The 21,575-nt window shown below is 41.8% G+C and overlaps 1 protein-coding gene across 11 annotated transcripts in view; it reads left to right on the plus strand.

The window, feature by feature from the left end:
• kif1b (kinesin family member 1B) overlaps positions 1 to 21,575 on the plus strand; it is a 275,068-nt gene that overhangs the window by 132,469 nt on the left and 121,024 nt on the right. For all 11 annotated transcript variants that reach the window (XM_063033346.1, XM_063033349.1, XM_063033347.1 and 8 more), the window contains 4 exons: positions 6,562 to 6,641; positions 11,006 to 11,081; positions 17,843 to 17,922; positions 20,055 to 20,161. In XM_063033346.1, coding sequence (XP_062889416.1) covers positions 6,562 to 6,641; positions 11,006 to 11,081; positions 17,843 to 17,922; positions 20,055 to 20,161 — 343 coding nt within the window. The remainder of the gene's footprint in view (positions 1 to 6,561; positions 6,642 to 11,005; positions 11,082 to 17,842; positions 17,923 to 20,054; positions 20,162 to 21,575) is intronic.

Genomic DNA, 21,575 nt, shown 5'->3' on the forward strand with positions numbered 1-21,575 from the left:
CCCTGGGTAACAAAGAGTCTGCAGGTCGAGCAGCAATTGTGGAGGGAGGGGATCTGTCGACACTTCAGTCCTAATGAAGAGTTTCAACCTGATACCTCGACAATTCCTCCCCTCTACCCCCCCACACCGACAACACGTACTACTGAGTTCCTACAGCTCGTTGTTTGTTGCCCCAGAGTGCAGCATCTGGACCCCCACCCTGGGTGAACTTTATTTTTGTATGAATTTTACTTCGGAGAAGTAATTGGGGTTATTTGAAGTGGAAGTTGAGAGGGTTTGGGTTAGTAAGTGCCTCAAAGGTTACAGGGAGAGGGCAGCAGAACGGGCTTGAGAGGGATAATAAATCATCCGGGATCAAATGGAGGAGCTGGTTCTATTGGCTGAATGGTCTAATTTTGCTCTGATGTTTGATTCCTTCCGTCAGAACATAGAACCTGCAGCTCAGTACAGGCTCGTCGGGCCCACAATGTTGTGCTGACTTTTTAACCTACTCCAAGATCAATTCCCTCCCACATTGCCCTCCATTTCCCTTTCATATACATTCTATACATATAGTATCTACGAGTCCCTTAAACATCCTATTGTACCTACCTTTACTAACACCCCTGGGCAGGGAGTTCCACATACCCACCACTCAGTGTAAAACAGCTCACCTCTCACATTCCCTCTCTACTTTCTTCCAATCACCTTAAAATTATGCCCTCTCGCAGTAGCCATTTCTGCCCTGGGAAGAGTCTCTGGCTATCTGTGTTTGATCAATTTCTACGCCTCTGTCAAGTTACCTCTTATCGTCTTTCACTCCAAGCAGAAAAGCCCGAGCCTGTTCAACCTTTCCTCATAAGACGTGCTCTCTAATCCAGGACACATTCTGGTAAACCTCCTCTGCACCCTCTCCAACGCTTCCACATCCTTCCTATGATGAGGGGACCAGAACTGAGCTCAGTATTCCAAGTGTGGTCTAGCCAGTGTTTTACAGACCTGCCACATTACCTCGCGGCTCTTGAACTCAATCCCCTGACTAATGAAGGCCAACATTCCATATGCCTTCTTAACCACCTATTAACTTGCACGGCATCTGTTAGAAATCTCTATGTAGTCTTCAAGATTCTGCTGTTCCTCTACGCTGCTAAACATACTGCCATTAACTCTGTACTTTGCCTCCAAGTTCGATCTTCCAAAGTGAGTCACTTCACATTTTTCCAGGTTCAACTCCACCTGCCACTTCTCAGCCCAGCTGCGCATTCGGTCACCTAGAGCAATCTTAAATACTATCCACTATAACACCAACCTTTGTGTCATCTGCCGACTTTCTCACCCACCCTTCCATTTCCTTATCGAAGTCATTTATAAAATAAATCATAAAGAGCAGGGGTCCCGGAACAGATTTCTGCAAAGCGCCACTGGTCACCAACTTCCAGGCAGGATTAGTTCAGAGCATGCATTGTAAAACCTCTTAAATTTAAGAAAAAATGATTGGTGTTACCATTCACCTTTGCATTTAATAATTAATAAAAATCATTAATAACTTATTGTCCCTTGCATTTAATAATTTTAGAAAAATGTAATAACTACCATTTTCCCTTGCATTTAATAATTTTAGAAAATTTTCATAACTACCATTTTCCCTTGCATTTAACATAATAAAAAGTACTTTAATGACAACCATTTTTCCTTGCATTTAATAATGTGCAGCTCCTGGTTTGGTGTAGACTTGTCATTCTACCGTTCAGCCTGCCCAAGACATTTTCTGACTCCGTTTCTTTTCGTGTCATTAAACTGAAAAGGGCTGCCCCATAGTTATTTCAGATTTTATCTTGTCAGAAAGCAAATGTTCTAATGGTTCATAAAACCCAGCATGTATTTCATGCAGTAGGACTTGCTGAGAGCTGACAGGGTGTGTAATTGGTGAATGAAGTAAGGGGCTTAGTTTTGGAACCCGGCATGAAACTGAATTCAGACCCATAACCTGATTCGTATCCAAAAATGAACCTCAGGTGGTAGGTCCTTTGTGTCTGTGTGTGTGTGTGTGTGTGTGTGTGTGTCTGTCTGTCTTTTGTATTTCTGTTCTTTTTGTAAGACACATCAGTTCAGATCTCCAGATGGTATTACACCTGATCATCCTCTTAAAATCTGCCAGGTGACCTTGGAAGATGAAGAGTTTGAAGTCTGCTTGTTATGTTTTTTTTAAAATCATTCCTTGCCACTTTAAGAAACAGCAATTGGAATTATCGTAACCAGCGCCCTGTTTGGATCATTATTTCTGGCATTCTTTTTAAATGAAGCATGATCTCGATCATCAGAAATTTTATGCAGCAGGGATGATGGTGGTTTATTATCCTAATAATCCCCTCTATACAAGCACCAATCAGAACTGTCGGGGTGCATCCTTGCAGTACGATACATATGGCTTTATTCTGGCAGGTAACTGGTTTAATTGGCGTTAAAGTATTCCATTCACACCCTCCTAATTACAAACATCACTCTGTGTTAGTGGACCATTACTAACCCAGCAGGTGCATCTCTGCAAGTGGCTTATTGCAGCATCTTATTGAATAAAGGGTGCAGTTTTGGGATTCAGATGTTCCTGCGTTTTGCAGCAGACATCTTCAGTAGCCTCTCCTTTCCCCGCCACCCACCTCGTGGTACTGCAGGTAGGACCGTACTGAAATGTTCTGCACATTGTGTGCGAAACAAACTCTTCAAGTGATGCACTTGCTGCCATTGGTACTTTGCCACAGCAACGGGAGACGTCACCTTGCAGTCTGTTGATGAGGAAACTCACTACAAGATTTCAGTTCAATGGAAAGCAAAGACAATATTTCCCGTCACTTGTAATTTATTATTAATGAGAGACTTTGCCCCTTTGTGGATTAAGTTATTTAAGTCCATACATAGGATAGGATACAAAATTACAAGGGCTGTATTTCACTCTTCTGCCTGCAGGATTGAGGGGTTCCTGCAAATCAAAATTGAGAAACTGCAGGTGATATTTTAAACACGAGAGATTCTGTCAATGCTTGTGTGTGACACAGATGATATTTCATGCTTTTCCCCCCAAAGGAATTGTGCAGATGCACTGATTCTTGAGATGTGGGCCAAGGAATGGCATTTGAGGTGGTGCCGAGATCGTCTGCCCAAAGCATGGTACCCCTTCCCATAACTACCCGTCTTGCACGGTAGCATAGCAGTTAGCGGTATGCTATTACAGCTTGGAGCACTGGAGCTTAATTCTGACGTCATCTGTAAGGAGTTTGTACATTCCTCCCTGTGAATGCTTGGGTTTCCTCCGGGTGCTAGGGTTTCTTCCCACAGTCCAAAGACCAATCAGTTAGTAGGTTAACTGGTCATTGAAAATTGTCCTGTGATTAAGCTAGGGTTAGGTAAGTGGGTCACTGGGTGGTGTGGCTTGTCAGGCTAGTAGGGCCTGTGCCATGCTGTATCTCTAAATAAAATAATATATAGGATAGAAAATACATATTGGATATAGTATATCTTTCATATATAGGATACAAAACATCACTGATACGGGCAAATATAATCAACATAGCATCACATTTCTGCAGCTTCGGATGTGGGCTTTATTTAAATAGTATAAAATCTATAACATGGATATAGCTGATTCTTTTAATCCAATAATCACAAAAGAGGAGGCCATTAAGATACTAATTTTGCAATGCATTTATCCACAGAAGGTAAAGTCTAGTACCTCAAATTTACTTCCAGATTTAAATATACAGTATATATCAATGATGTATGTAGTTAATATACACTTTTTAATATTAATACATTAATATACTAAACTATTATTAATATTATTGCAATATATTATGAAGCAATAATGTGGTAGTCATGACATCCCCTGATAACTATCAACCATACTGGCAAGACATTAAAGTTTGAATCAAACTTTCTTAACCCACCACCTCCTTCAACTCTATTTCTTCCCTCCAAGCCATTTCCTAACTCCATGATCAGCCCCCACTATGATGAAGCTCTTAACATTATTGCCTTTTGGTTCTCCCATCTAAAATCACCTCACTTTTGTGCTCTCCCTTTCTCTAGGAGACTTAAAATTTTGACTAAGCTTCTGTTATCCCTGTCCTAATATTGACACTTGTCATTGAGTCCCGCAGTATAGAAATGGATCCTTTGCGTCTACAAACCACTGTGTACCCATCTGTACTAATTCAATTAACGAGCACTTGGTCTGTAGCCTTCAATGCCTTGATGTTTCAACCACTAGTCTAGATACTTGAAGGCTCTGGGATTCTCTGCTTTCACCACCCCTTTAGATAGTGCATCCCCATGTCCAACTGCTCTTTTTTAAACTTTCTGCCCCTCATCTTAAACTCAGCTCTTCTGGCTTCATAGACAGAAGAGGAAAGGGAAATGTAACCTACTATCTATCACATCTGTGGACATGAAATTCTGCATCTGCTGGCTGGAAATCAGCAGGTCAGGCTGCATCTATGGAGGGCAATAAACTTTTGACGTATCCCTTCATCAGGACTGAAGGCAGAGTCGGGGGGGTGGGAGGAGAAGAGGTACAAGCTGGCAAGTGATAGGTGAACAAGGTGAGGGGAAGTTGGGTGGGCGAGGGGGGGGGTCTGAAGTAAGATAGATGGAAGAGGTAAAGGGCTGAAGCAGAAGGAATCTGATAGGGCAGTAGAACACGGAGGGAAGAGAAGGACAAGGGAACCAGAAGGAAATGATAGGCAGGTGAGCAGAAGAGAAGGGATAAGAGGGGTACTAGAATTGGGAATGGAAAGAGAGAAGGAGGGAGGAGAAAGAATTTGCTAGAGGTTAGAGAAATCGCTGTTCATGCCATCAGGTTGGAGGCTACCCAGACGTACTCTCTCTTTGGCTCTTATGATTTTATTTCTATTTTCAGTTTCACCCACCAGCCTTATCCACTCCGCAAAAGATGAGGTTTTTTTTAGAAAGGATGTCCCAGTGACTTGGGACCCACTGAGAGAACTGCCCCATCTCTTCCTGAGCTGGACAGGCCTTTTGTTTCGTGACAATGGCTCTCAGTTCTAGACAATCCCATGAGAGGAAGTGGCTGGGGAACAGTTTTATTTTTGGTAAAACTCTTATCAAGCACCTTATGGTAATTTTAAAAACTTACTTGAAGGTGATACCTAAATGGAAGTTGGTGTTTGTTAATAGTATTAGGAAATGGATATTTACAATAACTCTAGCTTTAATTGTGGCTGAAAATATGTTCATTTCCTTGTAGTATTTCTGCCAATACACAGTAAGGCAGGTGAATCAGTTATTTCCCTCAGACCTTGTCCTTTCTCTTCAGCAGATGTTTTTAGATAAGTGAAGCTCTTCCTATTGTGTGCAGTCAGACTAAAGTAGCTCCTGGCTACAGTTCTTTGCGCAGCAGGTGTTCGATGTATGCTGCAGTTTGAAGAATTATTTCAAGGATAATCATATCTCTCAGAATCTGGTTTAATATCACCAGCTTATGCCATGAAATTTGTTATGCGGCGGCAATAATTGCACTGCATAATAAAAACTGTAAATTACAATAGGAAGTGTATAGCAACACAAGAAATACTGGAGGAACTCAGCAGCATTGAGTGGGTTGGTTTTGTTCCCTTTATAAAATATAGGAGTTATCGGGCAACAAGTTACTGATCTTTAAATCACTACCTACCATGGTTTTCGGCTGAAGAAGCAACCACTCACTGTTCATGAAGATCAAAACAAAATGCAGCTGCTGGAAATCTGAAGTAAAGCAGGAAATGCTGGAAACTCTTGACCTCAGACAGCATCTGCGGAAGGAGACACACAGGGAAGATTTCAGATCAAAGACCTGGTTCTAATGAAGGCCGATTTCCTGAAATCTTAACCCTGTTTCCTTTTCAACAAACACTGCCTGACCTGCTGAATGTCTCCAGACTTTCTGTGTATACAAGTGTTTGTACTTGTGTTGGATTCTGATGCTTTTGATCCAAGGTTCTCTCAGAAGTCAAGGAAGAAGCATAAAACATTTTGCTTCATGATCATTTTATTGAGTGATAATAGAACAAAGAGAATTGGAAATGGGGTGAAGCAGATACCTAGTAGAGGAAGAGAATGAAGCAAAGGTGGGGGAGGGTAACATGCTCAGCCCTCCTTATATCCCATAGATAACAGACATTTATTTCAAATTCGTAGATGAGAGTTAACTAATCATTCAAATAATCTGATTCAAGAGGCTTCCAGAATCATGCAAAGAACTGTAAACATGAGGGGACACAGTGACCAATTGTATATACATACTGTGAGCACTAGGAAACATACTAAACAGTAACATGTATATTGGCAGTCAAATAAAATACAAGCAGACAATTACTTGTTAAACTGCAAAGATAATAACAATCATACAGTCCAATCCAACACTTACTACGTGTTGTTGATCCGTGTGGATGAAAGTTTGATGTAATTTTCCACAAAGACCCATGCATCTCATTACATTTATGGAACTCTCCTATAATAATTCCTTGCTTTTTTTTTCCTGTGTTGTATTTCCTGAATAAAGATCATGACATAATCCCTCTCTTTTTGCAGGAATCGGAGAAGATCATCGCTGAGCTGAATGAGACGTGGGAAGAGAAACTTCGGAAAACTGAAGCAATTAGGATGGAAAGGTCAGGCCCTTTCTCACTTTAGAGCTTCTATGTACAGTAGAACTCCAATAATTCACTGTCCTACTATTCACAATGCTGACGTTTTGGCATCTGGCTCGGCAGGTAATGTTTGCTGCTCTCTTACACCAGTTACCAGTTTCCCAAGTGTCCTTTAGGTTAATTAGATCCATAGAGCCAAAAACATTGTTAAATACTGTTGCTTTTGGGATCCAATAGTTCTTCAGAAGTTAAGAACGAGGCATAAAGTTTGTTGCTTACGATTGTTCTATTCACTGTTATGGGGGGGCACAGAATAAAAGGGAAAAAGAATGGCGAGAGAGGGAATGAAGAAGGAGAGGAGATAAAGAGTAAAAGAGCCTAAAGATTAAAAGAGTGTGAACACAGGTGGTCTGGTCTTCTTACAACGGACCATTGATTTCATTGGAATTGCATCAGGTAACATGTAACCAATTAAAAAGCCAGATTCAGGTAATGTGACATCTGCCTCTGAAATCAAGAAGGGAAATACACTGAAGCCACTGAAAGACTGACTGAACAATTACATGTCTGTAGCTGATTACATAAAAATACAAACATAAAAAATTAACCTGCAAGAAAAATAACAAATCTACACCCCATTCCAATAACATAGAACAGTGCAGTACAGCACTCAGTGTTGCCACAATAACCCACAATAGTTGTGCTGACCTTTTAACCTACTCAAAGATTAATATAACCCTTTCTTCATACTTTGTTTTCCTGTCATCATGTGTTTAACTAAGGGTTTCTTCAAATACCCTGATGTATTTATCACCATCCCTGGTGGGGCATTCCACAACACTCTGCAAAAAACAAACGAATAATCACTGACAGCCCTCCTCTCACCTTAAAATTTTGCCCCTGGTATTAGCTATTTCTGCCCTGGGAAGCAAGTCTCTGGCTGTCCACTCGATCTATGCCTCTTATCTTGTACACCTCTATCAAGTCACCTCTCATTCCCTTTCGCTTCAAAGTGAAAAGCCCTAGCTCGCACAACCTGCCCTCATGACATGCTCTCTAATCCAGGTGGCGTCCTGGTAAATCTCCTGTGCACCCTCTCTAAAGCTTCTGCATCCAGGAAGACCAGAGTTTTAATAGATCTGCAACGTTACCTTGTGGTTCTTTAACTCATGAAAAGCAAGGAAATCTGACGAGGCTGGAAATCAGAGTAATACACACAGAATGCTGGAGGAACTCAGCAGACCGGGGGTGGGGGGCATCTATGGAAAAGAGTAAACAGTCGATGTTTCAGGCTGAAACCCTACATTAGGATCCCAACGAATGAAGGCTGACACACCATGTTCCTAACCTGCCTGTCAACTTGCAAAGCAACTTCGCTTGATCTGTAGACGTGGAAGCCAAGACCCTGCTGATCCCCAAGGTTCACTGGAAAATGTATTATAACACAGTGAAACATCTTAGAAAAAGTATTAAAATAGATTGTGGTATGAATAGAACTATAACATCTTAATAAAGTACTAAAATAGATTGGGGTATTAATAGGATTACAACATCTTATAAAAAAGGATTAACATTCAATAGTCTGGAAGATGTGCTGTTTGCATACCGTATTATCAGGGTTACCTGTAAAAGCCAATTGACAGACAAGGATAGGGAGCTACTGTTTTTCAGCTAATTAGCATAGCTACAGATAGTTAACCTTTTACTGGCACTTATCCTTGCAAGTGGAACAAGTGCTACACCTACCCCTACAACTGCTCCCTCACTGCCGTTCAGGGCCCCAAAACTGTCCAGTTGAGATGACACTTCTCCTGTGAGTCTTTTGGGGTCATCTATTATGTCCGGTGCTCCCGGTGTGGCCTCCTGTATATCGGTGAGACCTGATGCAGATTGGGAGACCACTTCGCCGAGCACCTACGCTCTGTATGCCAGAAGAAGTGAGATCTCCCAGTGGCCACCCACTTTAATTCCACTTCCGATATGTCTATCCATGGCCGCCTCTACTGTCACGATGAAGCCATGCTCAGGTTGGAGGAACAACACCTTATATTCTGTTTGGGTAGCCTCCAGCCTGTTCATGTGATTTCTCGAACTTCTGGTAATGCCCCCCAGCCACCACCATTCCCCATCCCTTTTTCCCTCTCTCACCTTATCTCCTTACCTGCCCATCGGCCGGCTGGTGGCGCAGTGAGATCAGCGCTGGAGCAAAGGTTCCCAAGTTCGAATCCAGGTCGGGCCACCCCCGAGCACACTTTCCATCCGTGGCGGGGTTGAGTGTCGAGCTAAAAAATGTAAAAAATGCAAGGGTCGATCAGGAACATTCATAACGTGACCCAGTTAATCCTGACACCATGTGCCAGACAAGAATGGCTGAATGTCTGGTATGACGCACTTTAAAAAAACCTGCCCATCGCCGCCTCCTGGTGCTCCTCCCCCCCTTCTTTCTTCCATAGCCTTCTGTCCTCTCCTATCAGATGCCCTCTTCTCCATCCCTGTGTCTCTTTCACCAGTCAACTTCCCAGCTGTTACTTCCCCCCCTCCCAGTTTCACCTCTTACCTTGTGTTTCTCCCTCCCCTCCCCCTACCTTTTAACTCTACTCCACATCTTTTCTTCCTCCAGTCCTGCTGAAGGGTGTCGGCCCAAAACGTTGACTGTACTCTTTTTTTTCCATAGATGCTGTTGAGTTCCTCCAGCATTTTGTGTGTCTGTGTCTTGGATTTCTAGTAGCTGCAGATTCTTTTTCTTGCAAACAACAGGAATTCTGCAGATGCTGGAAATTCAAGCAACACACATCAAAGTTGCTGGTGAACGCAGCAGGCCAGGCAGCATCTCTAGGAAAAGGTATGGTCGATGTTTCAGGCCCAGACCCTTCGTCAGGACTAACTGAGGGAAAAGTTAGTAAGAGATCGCTTATTAACTTTTCCTTCAGTTAGTCCTGACGAAGGGTCTCGGCCTGAAACGTCGACCGTACCTTTTCCTAGAGATGCTGCCTGGCCTGCTGCGTTCACCAGCAACTTTGATGTGTGTTGCTTGATTGTTTTTCTTGTTTGTGATTGGAAGCATTTCTCTCAATTTGTCTAATCAAGTTGTGAGCCTTTCAGTGGAAACTCAGTTTGAGAGCCCTCTTCTCCTTTTGCACTCACAGCAGGGACTATTTTGTGAAGGAATGTAACCTGAATGATGCACAGTAGGTGCTGTATACCTCGTTCTGAGAGGATTAATCAGAATTAGATTTAATATCACCGGCATATGTCGTGAAGTTTGTTGCTTTGTGGCAGCAGTATGTTGCAATACATAAAAAACTATAAATAGCAGTAAGAAATGTATAGTAAAAATTTAAGTGCAAAAAGTGAGCAAAAATACAGTGAGGTAGTGTTCTTGTTGATTCATAATCTGTTCAGAAATCTGATGGTGAAGGGGGAGAAGCTGCTCCTAAAACATTGAGTGTGTGTCTTCAGGCTCCTGTACCTCCTCCCTAATGGAAGCGATGAGGAAAAGGCATGTCCTGAGTAATGAAGGTCCTCAATGATGGATGCTGCCTTTTTTGATGCATCACCCTTTGAAGATGTCCTGGGTGCAGGGGAGGCTGGTGCCCATGGTGGAACGAGCTGAGTTTGCAACCCTATCCAGTTTTTTTTCTGATCCTTAGTGCAGAATGCCTTAATGATTTCAATTTAACAGAGTCTATCGAGTATTCTAAGTCCCAGATAGAGTGGGCGTGGAGAGGATGTTTCCTATAGTGGGGGAGTCTGGAACCAGAGGGCACAGCCTCGATAGGTGGACATCCTTTTAGAACAGAGATGAGCAGGAGTTTCTCTAGCCAGAGGGTGGTGACAATGCAATTCATTTGGTGTATTTAAAGCGGAATTTGACAGGTTCTTGGTTGTTGATGGGTGTTATAGGTTACGGGGGGGGGTGGGGAGGCAGGAGAATGGGGTTGAGAGGGATAATAAATCAGCCATGATGGAATGGTGGAGCAGACTCAATGGGCCGAATGGCCTAAATTCTGTTCCTTTGTGTAATGGATTTACGCTTTATTCTGCTGTTTAAATCTGCTTTGGAAGTTCACGGTTATCAGGAGCTACACGCAGCTCTCGGATCGTCTTTCTCCCTTCTTGCTCTCCGAAGAAAGTCGGGAAGGCAGTAATCAAGTATTTAAGGCGGAGGTTAGTGAGGTAATGGTGGGGAGGGGTGCGGGGGAGAAGGCAGGAAAGTAAGATTGAGAGGGTTAACAAGTCAGCCATGATGGAATGTTGGAGCAGGCTTGATGGGCCAAATGGACTAATTCTGTTCCCATCTCTTATGGTAACCGTTCTCAGACCAGTTTAAACGGAGCTGAAGCCATTGATACATGCTAAGTGGTGTGACGTCTTTCTAATTCTAGGGAGGCTCTTCTGGCTGAAATGGGGGTTGCCATACGGGAGGATGGAGGCACCTTGGGAGTCTTCTCTCCAAAGAAGGTAGACACCTTTCTTTCTATGTTGATATAAACGCCGGTAGAGCATGGGAAAGTGTACTGGTTGTTACTCAGATATTTATTTACATCATCTGCTGTGTTGCAAGTCATTTGTTGCTTAATTTTCCCAAATGTGTCTTTTGTCAGTCAATTACTTGTCTATTTTGGTTGCTGGTCACGCTGTCTTGTGTTTAAAACTTGTGCACTAGATGAGTTTGAAAAATCATTGAATTATTTAATCTGTCTTCATATTATCAAGCATGTGTTGGATTTATAATACAGCAATATGTGTCATTGCTAGTAAGAATATTTTTGAGTGGGCAAATGGACGTCCAGCAAGGTGACAATGGGGCAGATAACCAAGGGGCTCATCTCGGTGGAGGAAGGAGAAATGGAGACGTTAGGGAAGGAGATTCCAGTGCAGGGCCTTGCCAACAGAAGACATCTCCATCACTGTTGGTTAGATCTAGCAATTTAACACAAGCAACATGCTGGAGGAGCTCAGTAGGTCAGGTAGCATCTCTGGACTGAAATAAACTGTTAACATTTTGGGCTGAAACTCTTCATCAGGACTGGAAAGCAAGAGGGTGTAGGGATAAGAAAATGGGGGGATGGGGGGAAGGCAGGTGATGGGTGAGACCAGATGAGGGAGAAGGGTGTGAAGTAAGATGCTGGGATGTGATAGGAGGAAGAGGTAACGGGCTGAAGAAGAAGGAATCTGATAGGGGGAGAGAGTGAACCACTGAAGAAAGGGAAGATGGTGATGGGCAGGTAAAGAGGAAAAAAAGAGATAAGAGAAGAGCCAGAATGGAGAATGGAAAGTGAGGGAAGAGGGAGAGGGATAAATTTCTGAAAGTTAGAGAAATCGGCATTCATCTCATCAGGTTGGAAACTACCCAGATGGAATATAAAATGTTGCTCTTCCAACCCGAGTTTGGTCTTATCCAGGCAGTGGTGGAGGTCATGGACCAACATGTCAGAATGGGAGTGGGGAGTCAAATTGAAATGGGCTTAAACACAAATCTTTCTGAAGGCTCGGGGGCTGGAGGAGATTGTTGAGAGAGTGAAAATGAGTTCATAGTGGACTTTAGAGACAAGTATATGGTTCTTGCTTAACCAGTGGTTAGTGCAGTCTGTCTCGCATGGGGCAATTGGGAATTGGAGAATGATTAGGATACATATCGGTCATCTTGAGTATACTTATTCAAGTATTGGTGTTGAACAAAGCAACCAGTGCATAATGTGTATACAATAAAGAGAAACCTATTTTAAATTCAAAATGCCCACGTACTTGATTCTCAAGGTATTGAGAAGCTTTTGGATCTGGTTTGTTCTTCATGATCCACCATTCCTGTGATGATTTCTTTTCAATGTGTCGAGATCCATTGAATAGATTGTAAGGACTTTCAGCCATTTAGACTGATAGGATGATTATTCTCACACCTTGGCAGATACCATTGAGAAACTACAGTGTAGGGAATTAGGAACATAGTATTTCTATTCCAACTACCCGTAAAGCCATTTTCCTTTGGAATGTAAGGGCAGGTAAGGAACTTAAGTGTTTATGTGCATCCCAGTGCAAAGGGATTTAATGATGTTGTCGTCAAAATCATGTTGTTGAGCTTCATGTTATTGTTCCTCTTTCCCACCATCTCATCCCGGCTCAGATTTTCAACCAGGCGTCATCTGAGTTACTTGAGTCAGATGAAATATTTACTCCTGCAAAGGTTGGTTTATAATATTAGGTTCATGAGACTGAAACTGAACTCAATAGTGGCAGATTTGTTGTTGGTACAACACCCTTGGAAACACTCTATTGAGTTTGTTAACTTAAGACCAGAGATGCACACAATACTTTGGGTGAGGCTTCCACAAGGCTCGGTAAAATATAAAGCATCTCTGCTCCTGTCCTCTTGCACTAAAAGCTATGTACCATTTGCTGCCTTAACTGCTTACTGCACATGCAGAATTTACTGGCAATGACTGATCTACCTAGATTCAGTTGTACACGAAGGCCACCCTTTCCTCATATATCACCATTTAAATAATTACTCCACTTGCGTGGCTTCCTAACTTCAGATTTATCCAAGTTAAATCGCTAAGTGTCATCTGACCAGTTTTATAGAGTTGCCACATTACTCTGTGGCTCTTGCACCCCAATCCCCTGACTAATGAAGGCCAACACATCATATGCCTTCTTAACCACCCTATCACCTTGCATGGCGTGACCCCATGATCCCTTTGTTCCTCCACACTGTTAACAATCCTACCATTAATCCCATTCTCTACCTTTAAGTTCGACCTTCCAAAGTGTATCACTTCACACTTTTCTGGGTTAAACTTATTCTGTTGATTCTCAGCCCAATTCTACATCCTGTAAATGTCCTTTTGTAACTTACAACAACCTTCTACACTTTCCACAACATCACCAACCTTCGTGATATCTGCAAACTTACTAACCCACCCTTCCACTTCCTCATCCAAGTTATTTATAAGAATCACAAAGAGCAGGGCTCCCAGATGTTTTTAATGATCTATCCATTCCCTGCTTCATAACCCTCCATTTTTCTTTCAACCATGTGCTCTATCTAAGAGTCTTTTGAATGTCTCTAGTGTATCCGCCTCTGTTATCATCCAAGGCAGCACATTCCATACACCCACCACTGTGTAAAAAATTTACCTCGGACAACCTCCCCCAAACTACCCAACAATCACCATAAAGGTATGCGCTCTTGTATTAGCCGTCTTCGCCCTTGGAAAAAGGTGCTGGCTGTTCACTCTATCAGTGCCTCTTATCTGCACTTCATCTGTCCCTTAGGGATGGAGACCAGACTTGTATACACTTTTCCAGATGCACTCTCATCAGGGCAGCGTATGACTGCCACAAGATAATGCGCTCTTACATTCAGACCTCTTGTAATAAAGCATTGCTATTTGCTTGCTAAACCCATGTGTAACTTTTCAGGATATACCAACACCCAGGTCCCTCTTGATCTTTAAATCACTTCACCATTTCAAAAAGATTCTGCAGTATCTAGCTCATATAGATGGCTTCAAGTTTTGTTTGTGTCTGTGAGAGAGAGAGAGAGAGAGACTGAGATTTCTCTGATAACATTCAGAATGTTTTTCTTTTTTAATTAAATTGTCCTTGCCTGTGAATATTCATTAAATGATGTGCGGTTGAAGTGCATCTTATACTTTCCTCAGTAATTGATGGATTAAGATTGCATTGTGAATCTTAATTACAAACAAACCATATGATGCACAGTTATATTACAACGACCAACTGCAATTAGCAAGATGCCATACTCAATATTCCTAAATTGCTCCCAAGAGTGCAACCTTGACAGAAATTATATACCAGCCTTAAACAATAAAAATGGTTCTAAATATAAAGCAAGTCACATAAAAGTTGCTGGTGAACGCAGCAGGCCAGGCAGCATCAATAGGAAGAGGTACTGTCGACGTTTCAAGCTGAGACCCTTCGTCAGAACTAACTAAATATAAATTTTACAATTTCTTGCATATTCCTACTTTATGTTTGTTTTGGTGATGGCTTCTAAAGCGATTCTTGGCTCAAATTAAAATAGATGTATTATTTGTTTTTAAAATATTATTTTATTTTTAATAGTATTTCTATCATTTATAAAAATGAAATAAATTAATTTGTATTGTCATCATATTGTTCCAGAATAACACCAACTAATTTAACGATTGGTTTATTTTCAAGTTTGCCAAGATAAGGTTTTGTCGTTGGTAAATTAACTGAAGTGGAATTTTGTTTTTAGTTAATCTTATTTTATTAAAAAGCTGTCTTGCTTGTCCTGTTTTGACTTTAGAGGACTACGTTCTTATACAATATTGCTGCAGTCCTATTGTTTCAAGTCTCATGAACTCCAACGTTATTTCAGTTGTAAATTCTGTGCAATCTAATTATTTTATTTTCATTTTGATAATTCACATTTTGTCCATTTTGTGTGTGGCTCTTCTTCGTTTGTCCCATTATTTCATGTCTTCCTGTTGCTTTTTACTTTGGGATTCCTGCTCCCTGCTGTCTTGTTGATTAGATTTTGACTTCAAGGCCATGTGACCTTTTTGCTGACTCCTATGGAGTGTTCTCTCCCAAAAAGGTTGGTATTTGTGATACTTTGAGATTATGGTGTTAAATAGTTTGTTTACGACTACTAGTGCTCATTTTAATGCTAAACTGTTGTATGTTAGAGTCATAGCGTAGAAACAGGCCCCTCGGCCCATCTAGTCCATGCCAAACTATTATTCTGTCTTATCCCATCGGCCGACACATGGACCATTGCCCTCCATACCTCTCCCACCCATGTACTTATCCAAACTAATTTTAAATATTGACATCGAACCTGCATCCACCAGTTTCACTGGCAATTCGTTCCACATCCTCACTACCCTCTGAGTGGAAAATGTTCTTCTTCATATTCACCTAAACATTTCACCTTTCACCCTTAACCTATGACCTCAAGTTCTAGTCTCACCCCGACCTCAGTGGAAAGTCTGTCTGTTTAATGTGTCACCTGTTACGTGATCTGCCTTTCAATCTGCACTACTGTCAAGTGGGTCTCCTGAATGTCATTTGATATTTATCTATGCGTCAGGCAGCCTCGCCTGTGGGCCAGACTACAACACAATTCTTTATTAGCTGAGAAGTAAGATTCAAGAAATGTCAGACTTCAACTGGACCATCAACCGTGTAGCTAATTCGAGAAAATGCTTACTGACCGTGCAGTTCTAAACCGGTGGAACATCTGCGCAATGCGTTAGGAGCTTTTTGGATACATTCCATGAAACGCTAAGGTACATAGCTGTAAATGGACTAGGTTTTGCAAGTTGATGCCACACAGGAATATGAGAGTCCTTGGGAACCAAACACTCAAATTTTTAAAGCTGTATTGACTTAGGTACAAAGATGGATGTAGAGTCATGGAGCACTACAGCACAGAAAAAGGCCCTTCGGCCCATTTAGTCTGTCTTTCCCATCAAACTACACATGAACCATAGCCCTCCATACCGCTTCCATTCATGTACTTATCCAAACTTCTCCTAAATATTGAAATCAAACCCACGTCCATCAGTTCCGCTGGTAGATAGTTTGTTCCACAGTCTCGCCCTCAGAGTAAGAAAGTTCTCCTTCATGTTCCCCTTAAACATTTTATCTTCGGCCCATTTGGTCTGTGCCGACCTGATCATCTTTATCCACATCACATGTGGCATCTTTTAAAGGACTTCAGCATGATTTACTTTTCACAAAACTATGGTGGGTACATAAAGATCAAGAAGGACACCACTTTCAGTGGGACGTCTGTGCCAGAGCCTCCACAGCAGACACGAAGCAGGCATGAGAAGTTTTAGAAGCGTGGTTCTCTTCTGATAACTCTGTAAACAAGCATATCGAAATAGCCATCATCGACAAACCCTTAAGAGCCAAAGAAACGCGAGCCAATCTAATTCAAAGGGCAGCTGAACGGGTAGCAATCAGAACCGAGGCAAGTGAACAGGGGCCTTTATAAACACGAGCACTCCCAGAGAGAAACACCAGCAACTGTGCACTGAGGGTGTCATCGTGACTGCTGATGAAACGTCTGCAAGCTAATTGCCAAGCTCAGCGAACACCACAGCATCAAACATCTCAACCCGAGCTCCAATATTCACCACCAACCTAAACTGCCATTTTTATCATGAACAACCTCTAAGTAGAATCTCAAGTTTATTATTGCACTTCTAGCTGGTAAACTCCACACTCGAATGCATTTCACTGGTTTGATGTACATGTGATAAATCTGAATATATTTGATATTCAATAGTGATGACTTGATCATATTGAATGGCTGAATATTTGAGAGAAACTTGGCAATATCATTGTCAGAATCAGGTTTATTACTGACTACGTCATAAAATGTGTTGTTTTGCGGCAATGCATAAAATACTCTATGATTACAATTAGAAATCTATGTATTAAAAAATCTTACTTAACTCCGTAGTCAGGACTGATTTCTCATTTAGAATACTGTTTTTGACTATTTCAAAGTTTGATACAGAACATTTGTATGAAATCGTAGTCTTATATTTTGCCTCTCTGTCCTGTTGATGGCAATGTAGTGGTAGATTCTGTACATAACCCCCTGAATCTCATCCTGTTGAGCTTGGAAAATTTCACCATTTGATAGTTGCAGCCCATCACAGCTCAAGGTGGATTGTGCCTGCAAATGCATTTTTTGTTGATGCCATTAGCAGCTGGAGACCCACTCTCTCACATTCGTCTCCATCCCCCAGTCTGTCCAGATGTCAGAAGGCCAGTTCTGGAATCTGAAACGTCTCTGTGCCAGGTCCAATTAGCTGGATAGAGCAAAGAAATTGACAGCTGTACGCAGATACTTTCTTTGATTTGCTTCTGACATTTTAACCTCTTGGAGACGGATGGGTTGAGAATCTGGCAACCATAATTCTGTGGAATCAGTCTTATTCCTGAGTTACCTGTGAGCTGATTAAAACTTTAAAAAAAAACTGTAGATGTTGTAAATCTGAAAGAAAAATGTTGGAAATCCTTGGAAAGAGAAACATTGAGATTTCTCAAAGAGATTTATTCATATCTGATGATGGGTCTACTTTTACTTGATGCTTGTGACAGAAATGAGACGGAATTTCTTTAAACCTCTAAGTAATCTCACGAGTGTATTTGTTGTGGGATTTTGACGCCAGGAATGATCTGAATCCAGTTTTTGTTTTATTCTCTATTAGACGCCACATCTTGTGAACCTCAATGAAGATCCTCTCATGTCAGAGTGTCTACTCTACTATATCAAAGATGGCATCACCAGGTAACAAGATGATTGAGTAGTCAAGCCCTGACTCAGGGGGTGTTCAGAAATAACAGAATCATTCTTGTTAACAAAAATAGACGGTAAAGGGTTTTGTCTAGTGGTAATGGAGTTCTGCCATGAGGGTTGGGGTTTTGAAACTTGAACTGAAATTGAAACTGGTTAATTTGGAAACCAGTCATTTTTAGTGAAACTTCAGAATCTTAATTTCAGATACTTTAGTAATTTTCACCCTCATCCAACAATATCACATCGAGTTCTCAATTGATGAATGCCAAATCCAAATCCTGTGTTGGGCCAGTTCAGTCGTAGTGACATTCCTTTGACAAAATTCCGGATGAAGTCAAAATTATGGATGAAGTTTCTTTTGTTAATCTCTCTTCCACTGAAGTCCATCAGTTGAACTGGTCAGGCCATTAACGCAGTTCAGGAAGCTCTCTCTTTGTCATGTCTTGCTTATGTTAGTTTGTGGGGCTTGAAACAGTATCCAAAAGCAGATCATTTCAACCGTGCTCATCTCTCAGAGAAAATTAAATAGGATACAAAGCGAATTTAAAATACAAAATGAATTTACTGAAAACTCTTAAGTGTTGAATGGGTCAGGAGGGCATATTATTGGCAACAAATTCAATACATGAGAAATTCTACAGAAGCTGGAAATCCAAAGCAACACGCACAAAACGCTAGAAGAACTCAGCAGGTCAGGTAGCATCTGCAAATGCAGTTGACATTTTGCGCCATGATCCTTCATCAGGATTTTTTGATGTCATTACCAGTGCAAAACTGTAAAGGAGAGCAAACTACTTGTCGCTCTGGATTTGATGCAGCACAGAAACCAATTGGATCAGGGGTTGCCAATCTTTTTTATGCCATGGACGAATGCTATTAAGCAAGGGGTCTGTGAACCTCAGGCTGGGAACCCCTGAATTAGATTTTAAAAAACAGAATAATTTAAACAAAAGCAATAATAAAAAGCACAATAAATATAAATATGTCAAGGTCTGTCACATGCCTTGTGGCCCACCGGTGCTTATGCCGGTTTCCATGGCATGAAGCGACTGAGAGTACGAGACTCCCCCCCACCCCGGACAGGACGCCAGTCTATCGCAAGGATAACCCCCAGCATTATTTTTGCCGGTACCCATTCTCAGCTGGGTAGACTGGAGCAGTGTGTGGTTAAGTGCTTTGCTCAAGGACACACACGCTGCCTCGGCCGAGGCTCAAACCCCACGACCTTCAGATTGCTAGTCCAACGCCCTAACCACTTGGCCATGCGCCACACAAAATATAAATGTATAAGGTAATTTATATACATAGATTGTACATCAGTAAAGTGACACTAGACACAGGAGTGTCTGTACATAAGGTGACTGATAAGAAATGATAAAGTAGTGGTGTCAGGTTAGTTGATGGAAATGAACATAAATATTAAACCGCCAGCCCCATATGCCAGTTTACCTACTAAATAAAACAAATCTGATTGTTAAATAATTGAATTTCAGTATTTAAAAAAAAACTGGGTTTGGAACTACTTTTGATCTAATGCTTTTAACAGGTGGACAGTAGTCAGTGATTAATATATTTACCTCACCGCATTCCATACTATTAGATTTCACAGAAACCGTCCATTTTGAACCGCATTGCTATCAAAGCTGACATTTTGTTTTGCGAATGTCTTTTCCACCCAGGGACTATTTGGTGTTAGAAGCGAGGCTTCCCAGAGTGTGCAATTGAACTGTTTCTACCCCTTTGGCCACTGTCATAATCAAGGGAAAGATTTCCAAGTTAGATGTGTGGTTCTCCATTAACTTTTCTGAGTTTAAGTTCCTAGCTCAGAAGGATACAGTAACCACTATAACATTATGACTCGTCAAGCACATGATTCCTGAGTGAAAATCCATTTCCAACATGACTCAAAAGATTCAGATCCATTCTTTTAGCTCAGATTCTCCAGTTAACTGCTTCTGAAGAGGAAAAGTAACGCGTTGCACTCATTGCTGTACCTCGCTTGTGCTACCAGTGGAATTTAATCAGCTCTGTAATAAAATATTTAACAGAATGCCAAGTGGAGACCGCATTTGATTTAACTGTGTGTTCAAATGATGTGAGCATGTGTTGTTTTCCATTGTAAGGGTTGGCCAGGCCGAGGCACAGAGACGCCAGGATATTGTACTCAGTGGAGCCCACATCAGAGAAGAACACTGCAGCTTCAGGAGCGACAAGAATCAGAATGGAGAAGGTGAAAGTCTACAAATGATTTTATTTTAAGACGATGCTCGATTCTGGTTTTAAAGAACTTTACATTCTGGTTAGAACGATCTCCGCTTCGATACAACATCTCAGGTTCATTGTTGATGTCCAAGGGCCTGTAGGCTGAAGTTGCGCAAGGTTGTCTTGCGTTGCACTGTTCCATGATGATACATAGAATAGTTCGGCAGTACGGTAAATCCAGCCCAACTTATCTGTGAGGACCGTGATGCCAATGTAACATGTCCCATCTGCCTGCACACATTCCCTATACCCCTGTTCACTAGCTGTTTCTGTATCTACAGTACTGTGCAACAGTCTTAGGCACATATACACAGCTAGGATACCTCAGATTTTTGCACAGGATTGTCGTAATTTTATGTATTGCACTGTACTGCTGCCATAAAAAACAACAAATTTCATGACATATGTGAATGATGATAAACCTGATTCTGATATGGGTCTTTATTGTGGACTGAGAGTGGGGAGGGGACAGGGAGAGGGGAATCATGGTTGGGAAAACAGGAAGGGAGAGAGGAGGGAATGGGAAGCACCAGAGAGACATTCTGTAATGATCAATAAACAATTGTTTGGAATCAAATCACCTTGCCTGGTGTCTCAGGGTTGGGTGAGTCTGCACCCACGCCAACCACCCCTCCCACCCCACCCGGACCAGGCACTCCTTCTCTGCAATCTGTCCCACACCCCTCCTGCGTCGCTCCACCTTTGCGATTCCCAACATCCTTTGCTCCCGCCAGATTTACAAACTTGCCCCCTGCTCCACGATGGCAAAATATGGTACCATGCCATAGTCTTAGGCACCCTAGTTTTGCACAGTACTGTAAATGCCTCTGAAATGTTACTATTGTATCTGTTTTTACCATCTGCCTTGGCACCACCCACTCTCTAGATAAATGAAGCTTGCCTTGCACATCTCCTTCTGCCTTCCCCCCCCCACTTTAAACCTGCTTCCTCTAGTTTTTTTTAAATTTCCACTCTAGAGAAAGAGACATAGTCTACCCTAAATATAGGTCCCTTATAATTTTATATACTTTTATTAGATTGTCCCCACCTCAGCCACAACTACTGCAGAGAAAACAATACAGGTTTGTCCAATCTCTTCTTAGAGCTAACACACTCTAATCCAGGCAACACATCCCCCACCCACCCACCTTCGCCCTCACCTGGTCTCACCTCTCACCCGTCAATTTGTACTCCTTCCTCTCCCCCACCTTCTTATCCTGGCTTCTTCCCCCTTCCTTTCCAGATCTAATGAAGGGTCTGAGCCTGAAATATTGACTCCATATTCATCTCCATAGATACTGCCTGATTTGCTGAGTTCCTCAAGCAGTTTGTATGTGTTGGTACTTTAAACTTTGCCCCTTTCACCTTAAACCTTTGCCCTC

This window comes from Mobula hypostoma, chromosome 25 (genome assembly GCF_963921235.1).
Source record: "Mobula hypostoma chromosome 25, sMobHyp1.1, whole genome shotgun sequence".
Classification (NCBI taxonomy): Eukaryota; Metazoa; Chordata; class Chondrichthyes; order Myliobatiformes; family Myliobatidae; genus Mobula; species Mobula hypostoma.